Source organism: Tiliqua scincoides, chromosome 4 (genome assembly GCF_035046505.1).
Source record: "Tiliqua scincoides isolate rTilSci1 chromosome 4, rTilSci1.hap2, whole genome shotgun sequence".
NCBI classification, from domain to species: domain Eukaryota; kingdom Metazoa; phylum Chordata; class Lepidosauria; order Squamata; family Scincidae; genus Tiliqua; species Tiliqua scincoides.
In genome coordinates, this window is record NC_089824.1 from 156,821,477 (window position 1) to 156,848,914 (window position 27,438).

General features: G+C 42.1%; 2 protein-coding genes across 2 annotated transcripts in view; one reads left to right on the plus strand and one right to left on the minus strand.

Moving 5' to 3' along the window:
* The window catches only part of SLC26A8 (solute carrier family 26 member 8), a 40,236-nt gene extending 30,547 nt beyond the window's left edge, over positions 1-9,689 (plus strand). The window contains exons 12-19 of the mRNA XM_066624613.1: positions 1,217-1,323; positions 2,325-2,394; positions 3,458-3,550; positions 3,644-3,778; positions 6,358-6,726; positions 7,836-7,890; positions 8,011-8,204; positions 9,438-9,689. Coding sequence (XP_066480710.1) covers positions 1,217-1,323; positions 2,325-2,394; positions 3,458-3,550; positions 3,644-3,778; positions 6,358-6,726; positions 7,836-7,890; positions 8,011-8,204; positions 9,438-9,689 — 1,275 coding nt within the window. The remainder of the gene's footprint in view (positions 1-1,216; positions 1,324-2,324; positions 2,395-3,457; positions 3,551-3,643; positions 3,779-6,357; positions 6,727-7,835; positions 7,891-8,010; positions 8,205-9,437) is intronic.
* A 7,006-nt stretch (positions 9,690-16,695) lies between these two features.
* On the minus strand, positions 16,696-27,210 carry GPX7 (glutathione peroxidase 7). Its single transcript, XM_066625455.1, has 3 exons — positions 26,976-27,210; positions 18,622-18,883; positions 16,696-17,225 (listed from the first exon to the last, which is right to left on the minus strand). Exons 1-3 carry the CDS (start codon positions 27,180-27,182, stop codon positions 17,062-17,064), a joined length of 633 nt encoding a protein of 210 aa, XP_066481552.1. The 5' UTR covers positions 27,183-27,210; the 3' UTR covers positions 16,696-17,061.
* Positions 27,211-27,438: the final 228 nt, after the last annotated feature.

Consider the following 27,438-nt stretch of genomic DNA (forward strand, 5'->3'; position numbering starts at 1 on the left):
GGCGTGGAGACTTGCGTCGGCCTCCACAGGCTGGTGCTTCTCTGAGTGCCGGCCCAGCTTCCTCGTGAGGAAGGTGCAAGGGACTTGTGCCAGCCCTGGGCTGGATTGCATCCTAAGATCTTAACCAGAACCTTGAAGTCCAAGACTGCAGGAGAAATAAAGCTGCAAAATTTGTGTTTTTCTCCAGGTATATATGTGTCTTGAAAGGCCTTTTTTTTGGGGGGGGGGGGGGGGATGACTCAGTGTAATATGTAATCTTGAGTAACAGACACTGATTCCTTAAGGAGGGGGACCAGAAAATATGGCCTAGAAAATCACTGTTCTTGTTTTGTCTCTTATTTTCCTCTTTTGAGGATACCCTGCAAACATTTTGTGTGAATGCATATATTCCAGTGTTTAGTCTCCTTCATACTCTAGCAGCTCAGTCTCTCAGTGAGAAATGGATGCATCTTGTCTCTAGTACTTATACAAGTATATGAACATGGGCAGCCCAATCCTATCCCTTGCCAGCCTGCTCAATGCAATGTTGCCAACAGAGTGCATGCTGCAAGCTAGGAGGGGGGAAATCAATGGCTTGATAGAGCCGTATGAGGTGCCTCCCCATAAGCCACCTGTCTGCCAGTGGGTCTCCTCTAAATAACTGGTGTAAATCCAAAGAGCCTCAGGAGGCATGTCAGGCTGGGAAAAGGGGGTTAGGATCATAGCATGCACCACTGTTGCCATAATTTGTTCCTCCTGTCTCTGGATCTGCCCGCTTCCTGCCCTGTTCCTTCCTCAAACTGCCCCTGCTGCCACCTTACCTCTTCCAGAGCAGGCTGGGTGAGTTGGTGGCACATATGCAGGGCCTCTGGCTGTTTGTTCTGGCAGTCCCAAAGTGCTCAACATTAGTGCAGCTTTTGCAGTGCCAGATGAGGGCTTATAGTATCAGATTGTGAGACTAGGTTTCAGGAGGTTTTGTTCAGGTTCAAGGCAACCAAGCGATTTTAGGTTCAAATTCAGTTCCAGTTCATTGGGGGGGGGGGGAACTCTCTGAACTGGTTTTTGGGTTGATGTTCAGTTGACTCTTTGTTTATCAGGTTTGAATATTCCAACCTAAACTCAGACATGAAAACCAGATGGTTCAAATTTTTCATTATCTATAAGCTCTGTGGTCACAGTAACATTGTTTATTCCTTTCAAGTAGCTAATATTGTTCTTAATTCATTTCTTCTCAAAGGGAATTTGGATCGTAACCTTTCTGGCTGTAATATGTCTTGGTCTGGATATCGGTTTGGGAATTGCTATGGGATATGCCTTTTTCATCATAAGTGTCAGGTCACACAGGTACCATCTTTTGTTGTTATGTAGCATTGCAGATGAATATGCATGGAGACAGGAAATTCTCTTTGTACAGTGTATTAGAAGGTACTCCAGAAAGATCATTTCTAAGGGAAATTGCACAGAAAATGTACTTAAAGTGGTTAACAAAAATAGTGGCTAGGTTGAGCCATTCTCTGTTGTTAGCTGTAAAAACTGAACTGGAATATTGTAAAAACAGAGTAATATTATCTACAATGTCAGGTTTCTCTAGGACATTTATGATCTTACTTATAGAACATGAAAAATATTAAATTTTAGTGGCTATGGCATATCCTAGTGTAAGAAAGTTTTCTTTAAATACGTTCTTTAAATACTCAAAATATTTTATAACAGTCATTTACTTCTACCTGATCATGATTATAAGGTAGAATATAACGTTGTTATCTGGTGTGCTCCCTGGGGCATTTGGTGGGCTGCTGTGAGATACAGGAAGCTGGACTAGATGGGTCTATGGCCTGATCCAGTGGCGCTGTTCTTATGTTCTTAATATAATATACCTTATAATATAAGGTTATATTATAACCTTATTCTTATCAGGTTAATACTCTCTTTTTGAAAATCTGACACTGCCTCTCAGCACTGGAATAATATGGCAGTTCCCTTATGGCAGTGGTGTTCCCTTATGTTCCCTATGGTAGTGGTGAGAGTGCTACTCTTGATCAAATGTTTTCTATTTCCATGGCACAGCAGAGCATAAATTCAGGCTCTCACTTGCTTTTTTTTCTTCTCCTTATCTGTTTTCCACAGAGAGATGTAAACATGAAAAACAGGGTGTAAGGGGCTTTTATGTGATTGTTACAGTTGAATTGTTGTCCATGTTCATCATGGTTTCTTTCTAAATATCATCTCAGATAATTCAAATTATTTCAGGGTTATATACCTGGGGCAGGGGAATAAGTAGAAATAAAAATTTGTTGTTGCCTCTACCCAAGAAGAAAGGAGATCTAACTTATGTTTTTGTTTAGAATGAAGATGTTGACATTAGGTCAGATTCCAAACACCAATATTTATCGCAGCTTTTCTGATTATGGTGAGGTAAGAAGAAAAATAAATAAATATTTGCTTCAATCAGTCTCTTTCACTAGCACAACAGTATCTGACACATAAGGTTAAATTAATTCCAGGAATGCTATTTTGGTGGGACACTGTGTATTATTACCAGAATGATAACTGGCAATGAAGAAACACACTTGAAAAGCATTACAGAAATACTTCAAAATATGATGACAACCTGCCATCAAATCTGAAAAATATATGACATGATAATCTATCTGACCAGATATAATCAACAACTGTAATGTATACTGAACACACATTGTGCAGTGTTACTGTCTGTGCCTAAGAGCCCAATCCTATTCTTCTCTCCCCATGCTGATTCGATGATGCCAAAATGGCTGCTATTGTATCCTGCAGGGGGAGCAGATGCGGAGGTCTCCTCTGGGTAAGGGAACATTCATTCCCTTACCCTCGAGCAAGCCTCCACAGCACGGAGGGGTCTACTTGCAAAATTGTGAGTGCAGGTTCACAGGGACCCTTGCTGTTGGACAGAATCCAGGAAGGGGGCTAGAATTCAATGGCTGCCACCAAATCTGGACCCAAACTGCCCTTCCCCGACCCCACTGGTCCTTGATCTGCTCTCCCCTGCCACAATTCCACCCTCCTGCCACCTTGCCCTGCTCCCCCTTCCCTGCTATCCTACCTGCCTTGGTAGGTGACTAGCGACCCTACAGCATGCAAGGAAGGCTCCAGCCTTCCTGCCAGTGGTCCAGGTGTGTGCCTTCTGCTGGCCCAGATAGGACTGGACTATGAACTCCTGATATAAGATAATGTCAAAGGTACAAATTGTTTTTCCTTACAAGGTGCTCATTTATTAGATATTAATCTCAATAAATTATTACTCTCAATATATACTTTAAAAATAGGCTTTATACCTAAACTTTTAAATAAACTTCTGAATCTTTGGTGAAAATTATCCCTTGTGCTGGTAAACCATGTCACTTTGAGTACTGGCAGAAGAAGACATGAGTAAAATTCCATTGGCAATTTTTTGTAGGCTGGACAAAATCCATAAAGATTTGAAATTTGTTTTACTTTTTAGGTCATAGAAATTCAAGGAGTGAAAATATTTCAGTGCTGTTCCTCTATTTCATCTGCAAATATGAAACATTTCAAAAACTATATTTTACAAAAGGTAAATTATGCTCTTCTAACAATTATCAGGAATTTCTAAATGCACTAGAAAAAGCCTGTTGCCTCTGTTAAACTATCAAATGTTTTGTTTCAGATGAACATGAAGGCAGTGCCTCTTGATGAAAATGAGATGAGAGCTTTGATCTCAGTTAATATGCCTACTTCTGGAGGACAAAATAAGGATTTACATTGTGCCTGTGTTTGTGATCCACCTGAACCATTACCCAGGGTCGGAAATCTCTCTTGCTTTTTTTTTTTTATTCAGGTTCACAAATGGGTGTCACTGAGACAAATGCTTTCACTTACCTAAATGTTTTATAACCCAATCTGATCCAACCCCCTCCCCCCACTGATGCAGCTGCACCACTGGAGCATGTGCTGCATCCTGCAGAGGGCATTAATGAAGGTCTTCTCAAGGTAAGAGCGCAATCCCAACCAACTTTCCAGCACTGATATAGTTGCAACGCAGACCCAAGGTAAGGTAACAAGCATGCCCTTACCTTGAGGAGGACTCCTTGACTGCCTCCTCACTGCAAGATGCAGGGCACGCCACATTGGCACAGCTATGTCAGTGCTGGAAAGTTGGTTAGGATTGCGCCCTAAGAGAACATTTGTTTCCTTACCTCGGGGTAAGGCTTCACTACCCTGATGAGTCTACTTGGACCTGTACCAGTGATTTTGCAGTCACAAGTCCAAGTGAACCCAGGTAGGTGGATTGAGGACAGGAACGGGACAGAATATCAGTGGAGTTGCTGCTGCCTATAACCACTTCCTTCCCACCCTCAACACATTGCATGCCTGCCCCAGTTTCTGCCCCATTCTGTCCACCCCACACCCTGTTCTGCCCACTATCCACCCCCTCATGCCAACTTACTGGCGATGAGGCTTCCATGAAAGCTGCTGTCATCTAGCTGTTGCTGTCCACCATTTGTGGCAGTAGCAGGCTGCATTCTATGGCACATCACTTTTTGTGATGGCTGTAAAGTGCATTATGCTATTGGAATACAGTGGACCATAGGATTGAGCTGTAACGCATGTAGCCAGTTGGTATACACAATTTGATAAACAAACAGTATTTATAATTATAAATAAAACATTAAGGGCCAAATTAGACGTTCAGTATAACATGTACTTTTTTGCAGAATACATGCAAAAAAGACGAAGAGCCTTTAATTGGCTTTGTCAACCATAATTGAGCTCCTGGCACCCAGCACAAGCAGACTGCTGTTGTCTTGCTCTGACCATGGCCAACACAATGTAAGTTATTAGTGTTGTCACTTCAGTCCAAAGGGAAAGATGTAGTACAGGAGCACTGTGAAAAGCATAGAGACAAATCCTGCTTTGTACATTTGTGTTCCTCCCTAACGCCTACAAAATGGGTTTTAAATTCTTGTGAACAATATAGCCTTTTGAATACTGGTACAGTAGTTGTTGTTCCATTACTTTTAGAGACAAGTAAGTGCCTTGCTGGCTTTGTATAGTATATCATGGACTTATCATACTGTAAGTCTCCACTTATGTTCAAATCTATGTATTGGAATGTGAGAACCAGGGATGTGCCCATCCACCGTGGCAAGACTCAAGTCTAGCCCCACCCTCTTTTACTCAACTTGTGCATGAGTCTTAATGGGTGGCCTTTGTGATTTGTGCTTTTCTGGAACTCTGACTCAAGTCAGAGACGTTTCGGTAAACAAGTCTGGCATGGCTCCACAGAAAAAAATGGAGCTGCTGGTGGGGTGTGCATATGTGTCAGAGTTCTCATTTAAGAGAGAACAGAGTTCTCTCACTTCCTTGATCTCCCCATCCCATCTGTAAACAAAAGCTCTGCTGTTCTTTGAGTGAGTGCAGCAGTGCAGAAAGTACAATCAGTCCTGGAAGAATGCCAACGACGGACCCATCTACCCCCATTCAAATTACAATTCTCGATTCCACCCTCAGAAGGAGCACTGAGCAGCACGCATGGGTGGACCAAAAGGGAGGGAGGAGGCTTCCCAGATCAGCAAGGCGGGGTGGGATGGGCAGTATGAGCAAGGGGACAGAAGCAGTGGGCCCATGGAAGGATTGCCTGCAGTAGCCAGGAGCAAGCACACACACAGAGAAAACCAAGTAAAGTTTCCAAGTCTCCACTTGCTCCTAAGAAAAACTCCTGAGTCATTTCTAGTTTCAAACATGCATGACTTGAATCCACACGAGTCTAGGAAAAGACATGTTTTGAGACTTGAGTCACAGTCTTTCCAATCTAGTCGCCCATCCTTCATGAGAACTGTGCTAACTTTTCAGTCCAGTACTGAATCAGAGTCAGTGTTGGGAATAGCCCAACAGTAAATTTGACACTAACAGATATTTATTATTTTACCCATCCAAACAACAACCTAATACACTGTGAGCTCTTTATCTGTGGGGGATCCATTCCATGACCCCACATGGATACTAGAAACAGTGCAACTTCTAGCTTGACAAGCAAACTGCAAGTGGCTTTCCCCCAGTATGCATGGCATCTACTGTGATGCCAGATCTGCGGATTCCAGGGATGCACTGTATGTTTGACATAAAACTCTATGAAATTAATGTTTTACAATGGTAATGTTGAAAATTAAGATGCTTTCTAATAACCTTAAATTAATTCAGTAAACTGAGAATGGCGGAATTTTTGGGTGAATGAAGTTTCTGTTTTCTGTTGCTGAAATATGCTTTCTAACAAACATTTACTTCATCATGTTAAAGAGATTTTTAAGAGCAGGAAGGGAAAATATATACATTACAATATCATCTACTTGAGTCTAGAATTTGATTTCTTTTGTATTCTAGGTACCTTACACAGAAAAACTTCTAAGGAGAGTTCATATGGCTAATGAGTCACCATCTTCTTCATCCTTAGCCTTGATACGTTGGACAAAAATTGGTAGTAGATACACTTCTGAGACTCAATCTTTAGGAGTTCCAGGACAGTACACCCAATCTCCAAATATAAGAGAAAGGACAGAACAACATGAGTGTGTAAACAGGAAAGACATTCGGAACAGATTATGGTACTGCTCAGACCCTCCTGTAACAAGATCCACAACTCAATTATACCCAGCCAATTCAGATTCCTCAACATATTTGATCCACACAATTATTTTAGACTTCAGCATGGTACACTTTGTGGATTTTCAAGCTTCCTATTTATTACGTGAGGCAAGTTGCCAGAATTTTTGTACCTTAGTTATTTTAACTTGGATCCAAAGAACCGTTTGGGTACACCAAAGGAACTGGTTATGATCAGTGGAATTTTTGACTTTTTGCTTTTGAGTGTCGGATCCCGATGCTATATCACAAACTATTTTTCAAGCTTTCCTCAAACTTCAAAATATGTTTGTCATATAGCATGATGAGCTGCCATTCAAAGGAAGAAATCAAAGTTAAGCAGTTCTTTGGATCTAAGACTTTATGTATAGTTCTCTTATTCTATAGTATTAATTAAACTATGCCTCAATATGTGTAATTTAAAAAAAAATTAAAACTCATGCAACAAACATGACAAAGTAAATCTTGGGGGAAACTGAAATTATTCAGATAATCAAGTTTCCACCCCACCATAATGATTGATTGAGTCATTATTTTTGCAGTTCCTCCAGGCAGGATTAATGTGAAATTTAATCTTACAACAGGATCTACTATATATGCAGGTCCCCACCCCACATACTACACAATCTAGTTTTTGAGGCTTATTTGAAATATGATGTCCAGGAAGCCAAATGTGTCTTACAAGTTCTGATAACATAATTACAGTATTTGAAACGAGTCCTGACCTTTGTGTTAAGAATATTACAACTCAATCCTATTCAACACTGGTGCAGCAGAGCCATAGCGCTGTATCCAGCATTGGAGTTGAGCAGGCGAGAGATCTCCTTGGGTAAGGGAACATTTGCTGTGCCTTCCCCACACCTGAAACACCCCAACCTCTGGAATGCCCTCCCCCCCACCTCCCTGCTGCCTGTCACCATACTTACTTGCCCCGGCAGCCATTGGGTGGGATGTGGCTCCCATCAGATAGCACAAGCCTTCCTGCCAGTACAGCTTACTCCCTGTGTATAGAAAGGCACTTTGTGGTGCTTTTATGACACGCTGCATCAGTGCTGCCTGACCATAAGATTGGGCTCTTAGTGATGATAGTCAAAGGTCATGAAGACTTCAAAAATACAGAATGACTAGCCAACAAAATTTTTGATATCTTTCAGTATTATGTTAAACCTCTATGTATAGCAGATGAAAACATCATTAATTTTAATGGATTCCTTCTACAGCTTTGCCATGTGTTTCAGAATATTGGTATCACAGTCCTCATAGCTGCCTGTCATCGTAAGTATAGTAACTATTATTCTGTAGGTAGTCATATTGGATGTGATTTGTATGAATATCAATGTAAATATCAGCTTTTTAATCAGGTTGTTGCATGTAACTGCATTTTTTGTCTCACAGCCATTGTAATAAAAAGCTTCGAGAAGAATCATTTTTTTGACCAGTGTGTTACTAAAACAAGGTTCTTTCCAACTCTACATGATGCAGTCCTCTTTGCTGTTGAGCCAGTCCTCTTGCAAGAGACAGCCACAGTGAACCCCAATAGTGCACTGCCTGAGGAAGTGTTTGTTGATGTACATTTGGAAGACGAAGAGGTATAGTATTTGATTAAAATCCAGGATTAAGGTACAGCGCTAATCTGACAATTGTGTGCCCAGAAAAGCAGTTTGATCATTTCAGACTAGAAATTAGAAAATTTACTTCACTTCTCTTTTGCTTTTGGGCAGTAATGGCTGTTGGAAATGAATTGTTACCACTAGTGCTTAGGTCCTTGTGTATTTCTTCAGGGCAGTGATTCTGTCTTCTCAGAGAGAAGGCAATGCTGGAGGCAGTAGATTTAAGCCTTCTTCCACGAAACTGCTCCAAAACAGAAATTATCCTCCTCAGAGAGGAGGTCCTACTGTAGACAGAATAAAACCTTGTTTATAGTTCCCTTTTGAACTAATAATCATCCTGTGCATTTTCATTCTGGTTAGTATTCTTGTAGAGCAGTTTGAGAAAATGTTGAGAAAGTTTTCAAAAGAGTAGATTACTGGGTTGCTTCCATGAGTTTAAAGGACTTTGTTTAAAAATAAAAGAATCTGCTAGATTAGACCAAAGTCAAGCATTCTGTTTCTCACAGCAGCCAACAAGATATCTCTGGGAAACCCAGAAGCAGAACATGTAGACAAGCACTCCTCTTCTGCAGTTGCTTCCCAGAAACAGCTACTTTGATGCATTCTGCCTCTGAATTTGCAGTACAAGTGTGTCCCATATCCGCAGGGGTTCTGTTAAGTGAAACTGTGGATACGGGCAAATGCTTCCCCCCCCCCCACCCTCTGGATCCCAGCAGAAGTCATGGCCATCTGTCCATGTCTCTGCTGGGCTAAAACGGAGCCCTGGAGCTAAAAAAAAAAAGTCACTTCTAGTTTCTCAATGAAATTGGAAGTGTTGTTTTTAATGCCTTATAAATTATAAGGCATTAAAAAGTCACTTCTGGTTTTGCAGGCCTTCCTCCACCTCTTCCTGGCCCCCCATTCTCCCAGTTGTTTCTCCCCATCTTTCATTAGTTTCATCCCCCACCCAACATATGTATCGATGTCAGTGGTGGCCAAACTTGCTTAACATTAGAACCACATATGATAAACTTCAGGTGTTTGAGAGCTGCAATATTTAAGAACCATTTGAATTCTTAAATATATTTACTCACCATGAACATTAAACTTATATTTAAATCCTATGGACTCTCAGTTTACATGCTGTAAATAATTATAAAGTTTGAAAAGTTATTTACCTTTTGTATTATTTGTGATGCAAAAAGGAGGTCATATTCATTTTATATGATTCAGGTGAGAAGTAAATACTCAGGGAGGAGCCAGCACTCGGACAAGAAGAGTGTTCAGTCAATTGGGAACAGAGATAATAGCTCACAAAAAACTATTCTGAGCGAAACTTACTTTAATGAACCCATATCAGATGTTTTCCGCACATTCTCTCTTCAAAGCGACATAGAAACAACCCCTCATCCACCATCTCCCCTTGAGGAAACTGAAGATGAAAAAGAATGGGAGAAAAAATGGAAATATGCCAGCAATGTCTGAATTGTGAGATTAGTTGACATTAATGATATGAAAAAGGAACATGTGACACAGTTCAAGTAGTTCTCATTAGTACTGTTCTTTTTGGTATTTGCATTTTGAATTAAACTTCTTAAAGTAGCTAACCATCTTTTTGTGATACTGCTGGAGAAAAGGCTGCAGAGTTTATGAAATCAGTTATAAGTACACTGAGATAAAAGTTAAATTTGCGAGAGATATGCAGAATTTTGACTAGTAAGTGCAGTTAGTTATAGAACTTAGAACCATTAATTAATCTGTTTCATTTCCAAAGTTCTTGTTTGCCATGTGCATTCTAATTCTCTTTCACAAGAATTTTAGTTTAGTTTCCTAAATGTATAGAGAAGGGTTAATCTCATGAGAACTTGTCACAATGCTCAGTCTGAAGTACCCTTAGTTAGGGCCTGTCTTATCTCACACAACCTGTGTTACTGTTCAACCAGCACCACCATGCTCCTCAGTCTGCAGTTGCTGCTGGCACAGCAGAACCACTCCTACAGATCATTCTAGACCTTATTAGCAAGCAGACATCACAAAGAATGTACTTTTTTCTGGTATGGAATTTAGATGATATCACTCTTTATCCATATCTATCAATTCTGCTTGTATTCTTACAATATATGTTTAGGAGCAATACATTCATTGTTTTCCTTTTTTTAGTTGTTCATCATGCTAGAGAAACAACTGTTCTTAAAATAAAGTGATATTGAATGCAGTGTTTGTGGAAATAATCTTTCCAAATAATCTTTACAAAGGAATCATGATGGTGAAAGAGCTTCAGACTGGAATTCTATCCACACTTCTGGGAGTAAGCCTTATTAGGTATTTGAAGTAAGCCAAATAAATAATGGGATTTATTTCTGAGTACACATCCATAAGCTTGACCTCTTAGTAAGGTGTGAAAAATGAGTGTTTAATGATCACAAACAAGGTTCAGTTAAAACAGCAAAGCCAAAAGTACCTGAACCTGAAAGCCACATTCCTCAATCTTTTTAGAACTAAGGGCACACATAATATTCCTTAAAAGGCAAGATATAAGTATATTAAACACATCTCCAATCCTATCCCCTGCTACCAGAGTCATTACAGCAATGTCCAAAAGGCACACACTACATCCTGTGGTGCTGGGTGTGTGTGTGTGATGGAAGTAAGTAAGTAAAAATGTTTTGTAGGTAGGTAGGCTGCCCAATATCCAATATGCTTAAGTGGCAAGGAGGTTTCAAAAAGAAAGAATAAGATCCAGCATACGCTATTGCCACCAGATCCATCATCTTCCATCTCCTCCCTGCCCCCAGTTTCTACCCCTTCCTGCCTACAAACAACCCCAGCCCACCTTCTCCCTTTCCACCCATGGCCCACCCCTGCCTCTGACTTATCAGCACCAGGGGCTCCAGGAAGGCCATTGCCACATGGCCACCTATTTCTTGCTTCAAGTAAAATCATGATCTTTAGCAACTTTTTTACACAGAATTCCAGAGATCACCACTGCTGCTTCCTTAACATCCAAAACTGCCTGAGGACTCTTCCCTACACAATTCTTCCCTACAGACTTCACTTTGCTAAACTGTGAGCCTTCTTGGACTCTATCTGCCTGCATAGATCAATGCAGACTTGCACCAGCAATATTACTGGTGCAGGTCTGAGGTGACCCATTGCAGCTGCTGGGGCTTATCCCAGGAGTACAAATGTTCCTTTGCCCCAAGATCTTCAGCATTACCCACATGGGGATTTTGATAAGATTAGATAGGATTTGATTTAAAATTCCCTTTAAAAGGGAATTGGACAGATTTATGGAGGAAAAGTCCATCTCAGGTTACAAGCCATGATGACTTTATTCAACCTCCAGGTTTTATTGGTAGATTATTTTTAGAATCCAGAGATCCAGAGTCTGGATACCATATGCAAGGAAGTGGCAACAGGATACTGGTAGCTTGTTATCTTCAGTGTTCCCAGACACATCTTGAGGGCTACTGAAAGACATAGCCAAGAATACAGAGATACAGGAAGTTGGACTAGATGGGCCTTTGGCCTGATCCTGTAGGGTTCTTCTCATGTTCTTATGATCTTGGGAGATCAAAGATGGCACACGAACATAGGGCTCCTGGTAACTATTATAGTATAGTTCACTGGTTCTTAAACTCTCTGGGAGAGTACTTGTGTGGGCGGGGGGAGGGAGGCAGCGGGGGCGAGGGGAAGGCAGCAGCGCAATCCCCAGGATGGCACTGCCCAGGGGAGCGGCAGGGACTTGGGTGCACTTACCCAAGTCAGGCTGCGGGGAGCGCAACATGACGTGCAGCAGGGTTCCCCGCAGCAGTGAAAGTAAATGCAGATTGATCGTGCCCCACCTCCGCTAGACAGAAGTGGAGCGCGATCACTCCACATTTACTTTCACTGCTGCGGGGAGCCCTGCTGCAGGTTGCACCGGGCTCCCCGCAGCCTGGGGAGGCTGCAGGAGGCTTGGGTAAGTGCACCCAAGCCCCTGCAGCCCCCCTGGGTGGTGCGATCCTGGGGATCGCGCAACTGCCTCCTCCCTGCCTCCAGGCTGCCCCCACCCCTTAAGGGGCAGAGGCCAGGGCTCAAAGGCTGGGGCGTCGCAACGCCCCAGTTTGAAAAGCCCTGGTATAGTTCTTACTGTGAGTATCAGCAACTTCACAACTGTGATTAAAAACTTTTTAGAAGTACATAGAAACAAACAGACATTCCAATCCTTCATGCAACCTCAAGATACTTGGCTGTTGTTGCTCTTACATTGCAGCTGCTTACATTTCCACCAATGGCATTTAAAATGAGAAGCAGACACCAAATTATTTTGGAAATATAGCTTCTCTTGAGAATGTTTGATTCTTTTAAGAATCTTCTGTGATACATTTAAGTACACAACATGTATGCAGCTCTATCAGCTGCTTTTTGACTACACATGTGGTGGGTGTGGGAATTGGAATATGTAGTAAGTTCCTAAACATTTGGTAAAACTGTATAGGGATCCCTTTTTAAGTAAGTTCAGACAGTGAAAATCTGACTCCCTTCAACCAGTTACAAAAAAAGACAGTTCCTATCTTGTGTCACTTTATGACAACAGGAAATCAATGGTTGCAGACAATTATGAAGTACTATAAATTTTTAATTTATGCTATACATATGCTAAGGTCCCTCACCAAAGGCTACTGAAAAAACTCCACAGTCAGGGAATTAGAGGGCAGGTCCTCTCCTGGACTGAGACCTGGTTGAAGACCAGGAAACAGAGAATGGGTGTCAATGGGCAATTTTCACAATACAGAGAGGTGAAAAGCGGTGTGCCCCAAGGATCTGTCCTGGGACCAGTGCTTTTCAACCTCTTCATAAATGACCTGGAGACAGGGTTGAGCAGTCAGGTGGCTAAGTCTGCAGACGACACCAAACTTTTCCGAGTGGTGAAGACCAGAAGTGATTGTGAGGAGCTCCAGAAGGATCTCTCTAGACTGGCAGAATGGGCAGCAAAATGGCAGATGCGTTTCAATGTAAGTAAATGTAAAGTCATGCACATTGGGGCAAAAATCAAAACTTTACATATAGGCTAATGGGTTCTGAGCTGTCTGTGACAGGAGAGAGATCTTGGGGTGGTGGTGGACAGGTCGATGAAAGTGTCGACCCAATGTGCAGCAGCAGTAAAGAAGGCCAATTCTATGCTTGGGATCATTAGAAAAGCTATTGAGACCAAAACGGCTAATATTATAATGCCATTGTACAAATCTATGGTAACGCCACACCTGGAGTATTGTGTTCAGTTCTGGTCACCGCATCTCAAAAAGGATATAGTGAAAATGGAAAAGTTGCAAAAGAGGGCAACTAAGATGATTACGGGGCTGGGGCACCTTCCTTATGAGGAAAGGCTACGGCGTTTGGGCCTCTTCAGCCTAGAAAAGAGACGCCTGAGGGGGGAAATGATTGAGACATACTAAATTATGCAGGGGATGGACAGAGTGGATAGGGAGATGTTCTTTACACTCTCACATAATACCAGAACCAGGGGACAGCCACTAAAATTGAGTGTTGGGAGAGTTAGGACAGACAGAAGAAAATATTTCTTTACTCAGCGTGTGTTTGGTCTGTGGAACTCCTTGCCACAGGATGTGGTGACGGCATCTGGCCTGGATGCCTTTAAAAGGGGATTGGACAAGTTTCTGGAGGAAAAATCCATTACGGGTTACAAGCCATGATGTGTATGTGCAACCTCCTGATTTTAGAAATGGGCTATTTCAGATGCAAGGGTCTCTTGTTATCAGGTGTGCTCCCTGGGGCATTTGGTAGGGCTGCTGTGATACAGGAAGCTGGACTAGATGGGCCTATGCCCTGATCCAGTGGGGTTGTTCTTATGTTCTTATGCTAGCCCTGTTCAGTGTAATTGCACATTATCTAGTTCTCATGCAAAGGGGAAAGGCAGTCCACTGGAAAGGATGGCTGCTCTCGCCAGCCACAACAACATCTTGTCCCCTGACAAGCCCAGGAAGTCCAATGAGATTCACCAGCTTTCTCTAGACCAGGGGTGCTCAAACTTTCAACTTTAGGGATGCTGGACCTTTAACAAGTGTATAGAAGAGAGAATTTCAGCAGGTGCAACTTGTCATCCCACAGATGACAAGCTGCACCTGCTGAAATTATCTCTCCTACACAATTTTAAAGGTCCAGGGTCCCTAAAGTTGAAAGTTTGAGCACCCCTGCTCTAGACGTACCACAGAACTGGCAGGAAAACCTTCTTTTTCAATTTTACCCATGGCTTTAAAAGTTACTGTGCACTCCAGCACTGATTTCCCACAAGCTTATTAGTTTTACTAGGCTTCTCCAAACAAGGGACTGAGATGGGAGGAACTATCAGCTTCACAGCTACCCAATACTTTAAAAAAACAAAAATGATGGTGGTAGGTGATAAGTGGCTACTTGATGGGGCAGGAGGAGAGGCAGGATAACACACTACTCCTACACCCCAATATTGCTACATGTAACTTCACACTTGGAACAGATTCTGCTGCAATTGCAGCAGATTAAAAAAAAAAAGATGAATCAGCACCTGAAAAAACGAATGATAAAATAGGGAATGCAATGGTTTGGGATGAATGTTATCTGGATTCTCAGCAATAAATGAGTGTACAAATAGTGTCAATGGATGAAATAACTACCATAGAAGCATTGTATATTTTCCCAGTATCATTAATGTTCCTTGAAACCATATACAGATTAACAGCCAAATTGCAACTCCCTGCACAGCAATTCAGCAGTGCCAATGTGGTGTCTTCTGTATCCTGCAAGGGAGTTTCAGCATATTGAGGCCTCCTCGGGGAAGGGAACATTTGCTCCCTTTCTCAGGGTAAGCCCCCACTGCCGCCATGGGTTGATTGCCAAAAAGATTGCTGATATAAGTCCACATTGACCGGTGAAGGCGGATCAGCCTGGGTTAGGATTTGGCAATTGCCACTGCCACCAAACCCGCCCCCTCACTGTGACTGATCTGCCTCCTCTCTGCCCCTTTGCTACCCCATTCTGCCCATCCCTCCATTACACTCCTTTCCTGCCTCCAACCTGCCACCGCACAGCCTTACCTGCAACAACCAGCATCCGCGGTCCATCTCCAAATGGATAGTCACTTGCAGCGGCAATCAGGTCATTTGCTCTGGCAGCCACAAAGTGCATTATTCCTGTGGAAAATGTGTTCCGCTGGCATAAATCACCAATAGGATTGGTCCCTAAGGCCTCAAACCTATCTGGGCCTTGTACTGCCAGAACTAGCATTCTGGCAGCCCAAGGCCCTTTATGGCAGTATGAAAACCAGACCACTGTTGCATACTTCTAATCCACTGTCACACTGGGCAGTGGCATAGTGTGCACAGCAGCAGTTCCCAAAGCCTCCACTAGCGCAGGTAAGTTGGTAGTGAAGTGTGTTTTGGGCAGGGAGGGCAGGGAGACTTTTGAGACAGGGAAGGGGTATCTCAGCAGCACCAACATATGCCAGATCCAAACCCCTCTTTCCCAGCCTGCTCTGCTACTTTCTGTCTTCAGATGTATACCAGCAAACTAGGTGATCATGCAGCTTACCAGAGAGTAAGTAAAAAAGAACATTTTTTTTTACTTACCTCCTGCTGACTGTCCAATCATTCCCCTACCATTAGATCCAGCATGCACTCCATCAGTGCAGCAGCAGCAGCACCAATAGTGGGATAGGATTGGGCAGTAACAGTGCAATCAAATGCATATTTACTTAGAATTTAAGGCTTACTGTATTCAAAGCAGCTTACTCCCTTTCAACTGTTTAGGATTAAATCCTAAGAATTGACATATGCTAGGCAGCATTTTGCAAATGAAATTATTACCAAAAATTCAGACAACTTGGAGAGTCACAGCTAGAAAGATTTTTCCTTTAGAATATCTATTTTGCCTAGAGATGCAGTGTATACCCAGTGCACTAGTCTATGGAATTAATTGTCACAAAATATGATGATGGTTGCTAGCCTGAATGGCTTTAAAAGAAAATAAGAGAAATTCATGGCTATCAGTCATGACAGGTACATACTACATCCAGTTCAGCAGCAGTATGCCTGTGAATATCTGTAGCAGGGTTGCAATGGTAGAAGAGAACGATACCTTTTTCTCCTGGTTGTGGATTCCCCAGAGGCAGCTGGTGGGTCATTGTGTGAAACAGAACACTGGTCTAGATCAGCGTTTCTCAACATTTGTCCCCCGCTGTACCACTTTGCATGGTCCATCAAGTGGAAGTACCACCAGAAGTAACTGGTGATGACATAATCACCAGTTACTTCTGTATAGGTAGACCACATGCAATGCAACAAACAATGGTAAAAAGGCTCAGGGTGGATGGGAGGGCTTTTTCAAGCATGCAAAAAGTGTGTGCTGGAGCTCTGCCTACCAAGCCAAGCCTTCTACTGCTCTTTGTCGCGTTGCATTACTGATCTTGATGCCAGGCAACAGGGTTCTGGGGGTCCTGCGCACACCACCGGACACCACCTCAAGTACCACCGGTGGTACAAGTACCAATAGTTGAGAAATGCTGGTCTAAATAAGTCTTTGGCTTAATTCTGAAGGGCTTTTATTACATTCTTCATGCTATCACAATCAATCAATGACTTAAGAACGGAAGTCAATTTATTTCTAGGCTTTGTTTTTGGTTTTGCTAGGAAGAAACAATTTCCTTTTGGCCTACTTGGAATAGTGAATTGACTATACAAAAATAACCTTGTGCTTAAGGAAAAAAGACTAACTTATGTCAATAGAAATTATTTCTCTTGACTACATTTGTCTTCAGGAAAGTAAATAGCAAAAAAATATGGTCCTAATGATATCTAGTTCAAAAATTTACTGTTTTAAACAGTCACAGTTCATCTTTTTTCTTCAGGATGATATTCCTCACAAGCTCTGTAACATAAGGTTTTATTTCTTCAATTGTGACAGTAGAGTCCCAAGCCTTCACAGCTTTCCCATTTGTATCTACAAGGTATTTCCAGAAGTTCCAGGTTGGCTCCTCACCAGTGGATTCTACAAAGAAAAGAAAAAAAGAAAAGAAAACCAAAGACATAAAGTTGAGAAACAAGAAAAGGAAGTCATACAATAACAATAACAATAACAATAACAAATAACCAGGTATTTATATACTGCCTTTCTGGTCATCAGATTGCTCCTCTGATTTTATTCAAGGCGGTTTACATAGGCAGGCGTTTCTAAACCCCTCAAGGGGATTTTTACAAACATAGAGGTTTTCTCTTTCAAGAACCAACAACATTTCAGAATGGATCTTCCTGGGTTGGTCTCATTTCTGGCCTCCAGTTCTCCCACGCAAGCTGACAAGCAGCTCCATCTCTCACATGGAGGGCAGCCAAGACGCTTCTTGCTCACACCAAGAGCAGGTGGAATCACTTAGCTTGGCTTGTCAGCTGCTTCATGTTCTCGCCATACTCAGCTGTTCAGGGAGCTGCTGGTGTCCTCAAACTGGCGACCTTCTGATGTTATCTTCGGGCTAACGGAGGCTCTACCCTCTAGACCAGACCTCCTGCATTGATATCATATATCTATGATAATTAAGTTCTTTCAATTAAAACTCATGTGAAATAAAGGGACAAAGTTGATTGTCATAATAGAAATTGAGGTGAAGCAAAATATTAGGAAATGAAATGATAGTAGTTCTATCAGGGAGTCTGATCTGTTCCCCTCATTCTGCTTCCCTAATACAGACTACCCCCTAAAGTTGCTATTAGCCATGGAGACTTCCACACCATAACTTTTGCATTTTGTATAAGACAAACGCTCAAGCTGCTGCTCATGCCCAGAAGACGTAATGAGCAATGTCCAAAAAAGTTTACATAAGACCTATAATGGAAGCTGCTGCTGCTGCTGCTAGTACAAAGTAGATTGCAGAAAAATAAATAGTTTTCCAGGTACATCCTCTGCTTCAGTTGTGTGATATCAACATTTCTGTAGCACTTAGCTTTGAAGGACAAGGGAATTAAGCTTTAACGAAAGAATTAAGCTTTCCTGTTGTCCATATTAAGTTCTTAGGGGATAGGGAAAAACAGGTAGAAAATAATAACAAATGTTCCTAAAACAGATTGTTGTTTTACAATTTCAACTACATTGGTAAACACTGCCAACCTCCTTCCACACCACAATATGAAATGACATTGGGCCCAATCCTATCCAATTTTCCAGCACTGGTGCAGCTGCAATGCAGCCCTGAGGTAAGGGAACAAATGCTCCCATACCTTAAGGTGGTCTCTGTGACTGCTGCCCCACCACAAGATGCAGTGCATGCCGCATTGGCACAGCTGTGCCAGCATTGAAAAATTGGATAGGATTGGGCCCATCATCTTTAGAATTCTTTGTGCATTACTATTCAAAGCCAGTAAATTAGCCTTTTGAGCATGTTTACTGTACTCACCAATTAAATACTTGAAGGCTGGATTTGCCCCAGTGCCTGAGACTGCTATCTTGCTGAACATGGGGAAGGTGACTTTGTATGTCTTTCGGGCAAAACTCTCAATTTCTTTGTCACTATCTGGTTCTTGCTGCCCAAACTGATTGCAAGGGAATGCCAACACATTAAAATGATATGAGCCATATTCTCTCTGCAGTTGTTGCAGGGCTTTGTAGTGGCTGTCGGTATATCCACATTCACTGGCAACATTGACAACTAAGGATACCTATTGAAAAATAAAAAATCAGAAATAGAAATATTAACAATTGAGAAATTCTTTCATTAGATTTCAAGCCCTGTGGTACATGGGCCTGTCCTCTCAGTCTTCATAAAACAGCAAGCACACAGATGATACTCAATAACAATAATTGCAATATAATCAGAGTAATTGCAAATGCAGTTCAAAAACATTTAATTGCCAACAATCTTCTATTCAAAGAGCAAATGATAAATTGTTGAAATGTGGAACAAAGGATCAATTGTTGATTGATAAAATGATGCTGAACAATTGCAATTGAAGAAAAACAAATTTGCATGTTGTCTGGATCAATTATAAGAAGAACTTTGATTCCTTACAATACACATGGATTGAAAAAAAACATTGGAAATATTCAAAATTAGTAGCAATATCAGAAAATTTTTATTAGTGGCAATGGAATAATGGAAGACAACACTGAATGGAGAGAAACGTGGTCCTGTAGTCATCAAACGTGGAATATTTTAGGGAGACTCACTTTCACCTCTCCTTTTTGTAGTTGCTATGATACCACTAACAGCAATACTAAACAAAACACACTGTGACTACAAAATATCAAAAGGAGCTGGAAGAATTTGACACTTGCTGTAAATGGATGATTTGAAATGTTGGCAGAAGTTTATAAAGAGGGTGTAATAAGAAGTTAATTAAATTAACAGGGCTTACAGGAACAAATTATGGCACATGGCAAATAAACTGTTGCAAAGTGAATACATCAAGAAAAAAGAAGACAAGGTAAACAAGGGCTCCAGCTGGAAGTGGTTGCAGCCTGGAAGATGGACAAAAGAAACTGGTATTTGCTGCACAAGCCCAGGCATTGCAAACAAATGTTCTGAAGGCAAAAGTGGAAAAGAGCTTGAATGATGCCAAATGTAGGCTTTTACAGGAAAATTCGAAACAACTGATCACACTGTAAGTAGGTGCAGCAAAATTGCACATAGTGATTACAAAAAACTCCACAATAAAATCACTGCTATGCACCACTGGAATTTATGTAAGAAATATGGAAAAGCATCCGTAAAGAAATGGTGGAAGCACATGCCTGACAAGTGATAGAAAATGAGCAGGTTAAAATCTGCAGGACTTCAAAATCCAGAAAGATTAAAAAAATTAGAATTCAACACACCAGATATAACTGTGGCTGAGAAGAAGCAAGTGCTGCTTATTGATGTGACCATTCCAGGAGATTAGAATTGAGAAGAAACAATTGGAAAAGAGCACAAAATATCAAGTCCTGGAAACTGAAATGCAACAACCTTTGGGAAAAGAAAACATCCACCATGCCTATTGTCATTGGTGCATCAGGTACAGTCGCCAAGGCCTTAAGAAATATCTGGTCAATATAGGTAATAGTTGAACAACTGGAACAAGCTGCTCTTCTAGGAACAGTGAACATTATATGGTGATATCTCACTAGTTCTTAAACACTTCCGTGGAGTTTGAATTTGTGAGCACCCAAAAATCCCAGTCGAAACATCTGGTGAGCTGTAAAACCACTGCTCCTGCTGCTGTTGCTGCTGCTGCTGCTACTACTACTACTACTAATAATAATAATAATAATTATTATTATTATTATAATTATTAACTGACTGACTTTTAACTGATGAATTAACTTACCAAGTAAAAGTATTATTCCAGGACATCTATATGTATGATGTTAAGGGTTATACAACGACCCTGAATAAACAGCGATAGGTGTTTATACACCTATTCCTTTGCTGTTGCTGTTGTCAAATACAAAGCTCTGCTTTGTTAGCGCTATCCAGGCATGCAAATAAGCTTAACCCTTCTATTTTTGTTCATTTTAATATCAACACCTGCTTACGTGTTCTCTGCAAATAACACTAATTTTTAATGTTTAGAATTGAAAATCCCATTGGTTAAAAATAAACAAGCATATCTTCTTGCTTGTTTTGATGACCAGATTTCTAATGTGCTGATCAATCAGAGAAGATTTTACCATGCATCTGTGAAATTAAGCAGCTCTGAGCCTAACCTTGGGAACAGGAAACTTCCTGAGAGTACTGTGTATATTATCCTACATGTGGGATCATAAATTAAATAAATTAATGCATCTTTAAGAGGAATCAGTGACCTGTAATATTCATGAAGGACTCATTTGCACAGTAATCATGTTTACTGTTGTTGGGATTCATGACCTCTTCACAGCGAAGGCTTTACCTTCTCTTTGGGAGATGCCATTTTCTCATCTGGGTGAAGTTCTTTCCTCAAGTCCATGGAAAATTCAGATCATTCCGTTTTGGCCCCTCCCCCCTTCGCAGAATAAAAGCATCTCTTCACACAGGGCATTTGTTAGAAATTATCTTGCAAACAGTTTTTATTTGTTGGGTGTACGGCAAACAAAAACAAAATTCCTATCTGCCCAAACTACATCCTGGTTCTGCATAGACCTCAGCAGGCAACAGTAAGGAGTTTATTTACCATGTACCCACAGAAGTATCACCTGACTGTCAAATCTGTCACATGGGTTGCTTCAAATATTCTTTGGACATTCCAGGTAAAAGAGGAATAAGTACTGAAGTCACAGAGATGTACACAGCTATATAGATTACTGTGGAACAATTCACAGAAGTAGGGAATTAGACAAATTCATTTGGAGGAATGAAGGGGTGACAAAAGCCAGCACTGATAGAGCAAGCATGTAGTCCTTCATTCAAGGCACAAGCCTATGTATGTCTACTCAGAAGTAAATCCCAATGAGTTTTACTCCCAGGAAAGTGTGCATAGGATTTTGGCGTTGGCTACGGAGCTTCAGTTCCTGGAGCTAAGAGCTGGAGTGGGGATCTGGCCGCACGTCTGTTAGCTAGAAAGCTTGGCTCCTGATTGTTGGAATGGAAGCTAGAGAAGAGGGAGAGAGGCATTTTTTAAAAAGTAAAATCACTTGCAGACTTAACATTTTAAATTCAAACTTGACATTAGTCTACTGAAATTGTTTTACAATGAATTTGCTGTTATTCATATATCTATACCACTTTTTCTAGTTAGATGTGTTCAGTAGAAAAAAAGGTAATAGAAAATGTTTTTTGAGTGATGCTGCTACCTCTTGCTGTTCACAAGAATGATCCCTGGCTATTTATGTGTAACAATAAGTGCTCTTGATCCTGACTGCCAAAACGGGTCCTTACAGGATCTTAATTGGTCACGAACAGTACAATCTTTTCCCCCACCACTGATGACAATGCAGCTGCACTGACAGAGTGTGTGTTGCATCCAATGGTGGGGTAAAAACATTACCTCCCTCTGGGTAGGCCACCTGGCTGCTATGGGTTTCCTCAGACCCGTGCCAGCTATGTAGCTATGGGTGTCAACCCAAGGAGAAAAAGGAGGTAAGGTGGGCTGATAAAAAGGGAATAAGATCTGGTATGCTTTCTTACTACTGAGATCCACTCCCTCCAGCCTACTTCCCCAACTTCTGCCCTCCCCCTCCCCATCCCAGTGCAGCCCTGAACCTCACTCACTCTGCTGGCAAAGTACCAACATTGGTAGGCCCTCCTGGAGCACCTCTGGCCATTTGAGGCAGTAGCCTGGAAGCATGCAGTGGTGTCCCAGCTTTCATGCTGCTGAAAAGGACCTTGTGTTGCCAGAGTGCAGGTTCCAGCAGCACAAAGGTCAGCCTGGATTGGGCTATAACAGGGGTGCCCAATCCCTGGCCCTGGGGCCACTTGCGGCCCTCGAGGCCTCTCAATGCAGCCCTCAGGGAGCCCTCAGTCTCCAATGCTTTGCGCAAGGCCTTCTATAGGCCTTGAGTTATTGCAAGACCTTCATTCATTCATTCATATAAGTTCATCTTTAATATATTCATTTATGCAAACTTATGTAAATTTATTCAAATTTTAAATGTAAATTAATTCTTTTTCCCCCTGGCCCCCGACACAGTGTCAGAGAGACGATGTGGCCCTCCTGCCAAAAACTTTGGACACCCCTGGGCTATAAGGTCCATATCCAGATGACTCCAGTATGGAAAGTTTGTGCCTAGACATGTCCATAAGGGTACTGGGAATGCATAATGGTTCCTGAGTCTGTGATGGACCTAGGAATTGTCAATTTTGTGTAAAATACTGGCTGGCCATTTTATGACAGATAGCACATCTATTACAAACCCCCTTATGCAATTTCTTCCCCAGAGAAAAATACATATTCTATATGTTGTGAACAGTATAGGAAGTAATAAACTAAGCAACTTTCGGAGTTAGTTTTGTAGAAACCTGATGGAAAAAAAAATGTCCTATGCAGGGTACTTACTGTCTCACAGAATGTTCCTGGAAGTGAATTGGAGTTCATCTAGTCCAGGGGTGCCCAAACACCAGCCCTGGGGCCACTTGCGACCCTTGAGGCCTCTCAATGCGGCCCTCAGGGAGCCCCCAGTCTCCAATGAGCCTCTGGCCCTCTGGAGATTTGTTGGAGCCCACACTGGCCCGACGCAACCACTCTCAGTGTGAGGGCGACTGTTTGACCTCTCGCATGAGCTGTGGGATGAAGGCTTCCTCCACTGCTTGTTGTTTCACATCTGTGATGCAGTAGTGGCAGCAAAGGAAAGGCCGGCTTTGCTTTGTGCAAGGCCTTTTATAGGCCTTGAGCTATTGCAAGACCTTCATTCATTCATATAAGTTCATCTTTAATATATTCATTTATGTAAACTTATGTAAATTTATTCAAATTTTAAATGTAAATTAATTATTTTCTTCCCCGGACCCTGACACAGTGTCAGAGAGACGATGTGGCCCCCCTGCCAAAAACATCGGACACCCCTGATCTAGTCCATCCCGCAGCTTACGAACGCCAAAGCAACTGATGGGCAGCCCAATCCTATTGAAATTCCCCTGCACTGATGCAACAGGGCCAGCACGGCTTGTGCTATATCTTACAGAGGAATTTTTCAATCTGGTGGTCTCCTTGAGATAAGGTGACACTTGTCCCCTTGCCCTGGGGAAAGCCCCAGTTACAGCAACAGGTCTAACTAGACCTGCACCTGCTAAACTGCTGGAGCAAGTCTTAGTGGATTTGTGTTGGTAGATCCTGCTTGGGAAGGGGGATAGGATACAGTGTGCACCAGGTCGCCGATTCCACCCCCCCCAGCACCTGATCTGCCCTCCCCACTACCTTCCCTTCCCGTGCCCTGTTATACCCCCTCCCAACCCTCCCCCAGCCTTTCCCCCACCCCTCCACTGCTCAGCAAGGAGCTTACCTGCTCTGGCACACATGGAGGCCTGTACTGGCACTGGTGGGATTGTGCAGACCTTCCTGCTTGTGCCACTAACTCCTAAGCTGTTGCAAAGTGCTATATGACACTTTTGCTACAGTCTGCACTGGGGGAGCATTCACTCCACCAGAGCAGAGACATAACAGGATTGTGCTACGAGCGTCTTCTCAGTTATGCAATGCACACATTCAGGGCAAAAAAGAAAAGTCCTTCTCCCTTAGACAGATTGTCCCTGTCCCTTAATTTCTTAGGCATTAGAACAAAGTTCATGATGGTATATATACTTTTCTAGTGTCTGACAACAGATAACAGCTTAAGCATTTTTCTGTCAATATACTGTACTTATTACAGCAAAGCTGAGCAGAAAGTGAGTTAAGTTTGCCATCTAGTGTACGCAGCAAGCACTTCACAATTTGCTCTTCTGAAAATGTCAGAGAGCAAAATGAGCAGTAATACCTCTGTTAGAAGAAGAAGAAAAAATTACTGTGACAGTAGAGTAGTAGACAATACTGCTTTTACCTAGGAAAAAAGGCAAATAGTTCAGAACAGGGGTGTCCAAACTTTTTGGCAGGAAGGCCACATTATCTCTCTGACACTGTGTTGGGGGCCGGGAAAAAAGAATTACATTTCAAATTTGAATAAATTTACAGAAATGAATATAATAGAGATGGAACTTATATGAATGAATGAAGGTCCTGCAACAGCTCAAGGCCTATAAAAGGCCTTGCACAAAGCAAAGCTGGTCTTTCCTTTGCTGCCGCTGCTGCATCACAGACATGAAACAGCAAGCAGTGGAAGGAGCCCTCATCTCACAGCTCAGGTGAGAGGTTGAACAGTTGGCCATCACCCTGAGAGCAGTTGTATCAGGCCAGTGCAGACTCTAGCAAGTCTCCGGAGGGCCAGAGACTCATTGGAGACTGGGGGCTCCTTGCGTGCTAGATTGGGAATCCTCAAGGGCCACAAGTGGCCCCAGGGCAGGTGTTTGGGCACCCCTGGTTCAGAAGGTCATACATTTTGACATCAGGAGGACAGAGCAGTTGAAGAAAATCCAGTGTCACCTATGTGCATGGCACTTTACAAAAACCTTAGGAACACACACATTTCAGACTCTGGGACAATGAAAATATTGATAGTAATAAGCTATTACTACTCTGAACTATTATGCACTTCTCCTATAGCATAAGGAGCTGACTGCTGCTGAATGCCAGATATTGATCAAGGTGAGCCATTGGTTTGACCCAAGAAATCTATTTTTACTGAAGGATGGGATATGTGCTTATTTCTTGTAGACTGCTGCATTGCATTGCAATATCTCTATATTATGGCCATACATGAGTAGGACAGATGGGGTCACAATCCTGTATTTTTTCCATGCAAATTCTTCTTAAACTTGCCTCTGAAGTATTGCTTAAGTGTGTACAGGATCATGGTCTCCACCAAGTGTTTTCCTCCACAGATATTCTTTGGTGGTGGTGTGTGAGACCTGTATCTTCTTATATTTTAGGAAACTGACCTGTACTACTATGAGATTAATTTCACTTTTATACATTACAGCATTCTGATCATGAAAACACAATTCCAACTGCCTTATCTGTTTGTGTTGACTGCATATCCATGATTCCTCATGCACTTCAAAAAAACACATGCTGCCTTGGAAAGAAATGTATAATATGTTTCCATACTGCTGTTCATTTCCTTGCTAGGTGTTAAATACTACATTCTCTGTAGGAACAACCCAAAGAGAAATTTTCCAACACAATCCCCACTGATAGTGTTGCATGGAGTAGTTCAATGGAGTTGGTGCAGATTGTAACCATGGTCTCTAAATTCTAACCTACAGCATCAATGTACAGCAGAAATTTGTGATTTGGGATATTTAATTTGAAATGTGATTACTTTTGGGGGAACTTTGGGGAAAGTCATGATTTTGAAATGTAACCTGGAATTAAGTTATAATCACACACATACACAAATACTATTCGCATCTTGACTATACCATAGATGTAATGAATGAATGCGATATAAAAGTCTTGGGATCATCCATTTCTACTTTTCATGTAAGTTATGTGTAAATAATACAGAAATATATATTTCCATGCTGCATATTAGACTCCTCAAGAATTTGGGGTGGAGGAACAGAACTTTAGGGAAAGAAAGTGAAGAAAGCTTGCAATATCTAAAATGAAGCAAAATAAAAAGGTAACACTGGAAATAAAAAAAAATCTGTTATCTATATTGGATCTCCTTTAAGTAACTTTTAACTCAAATACACCCAATGTTAGAATGAAACATAACATCTTTGGTTCCACTTGGTAACAAAATTTCAGTTTGCTTTGGCTCCTGATCCTGAATTTCTTTGTATACGAAAAGTGCATCGCTCCCCTTGAGGCCCCCCCATCAATTCTTGATTAAGCAAAAGCAACTCCTTTTGTGGTGAAGGACATTAATATGTTGCAATGTATATCTCCAAAATCTCTGGTCAGAAAAGAATGATCTCCGGGCCCCTCTCCACCATGTTCCTTGATATGTTTCATAGCCAGAAATAAGAGAGTGGCTTCCCTAGTATGGAAAACCGGGTCTGCCTTCCTGCCTGCCTGCCACGTATACGCTGCAACTGGCCGAAGGAAGCACGCACACTCATGCACAGAAAAGAGTCGCCTGCAAACTTCGCAATCAGCGATCCTGCAGCACCGGAGACGCCCGGCTGCAGGCAAGGAGAGACTTCCATCGCCAGCCCTCCAGGCCAGTGGATGAGGAACTCTCCCTCCCGGGCTATCATGCAAGCATGCCTTGAGGGTTAGTTGAGCAGCAGAGGCTGATCTCCGTGCAGACCGAACTTACCGAGCCTCTGTATTTGTCCAGGGAGACAAGCTTGCCCCTGATATTCACCACTTTAAAGGAGTAGAAATTGTCCTCCTTTTGCTCGGAGGCAGAAAAGGCAAACAAGAGCAGCGCTCCCAGGACTAGCAGCATGGCCAGAGGGATGAGAACCACTTTGGGGAAGGAGGGATTCGCTCCGTGCTCCACACTGCCCTCAGGGTCTAGCATCCTGCAAAGAAGCCCTGCACACTCCCCTCCACCATCGCAAAGCACTGCCGGAAAGAAGCTCTGGCTGCAGTGATTGCTGCAAAAAGACGTCGCTGCCCGGTCTCTTTTTTGGGATGGGATGCATCTTTTCACTGAAGAAAAAAAAAAATGCCAGAAACTGTATATTGCATTAGTAGACCAGGCCTGATTTTATCAAGGTTTTCCCACAATTATCATGTTAGGAGATCTCAGAGAAATGGCTTTCCATGATAGACTT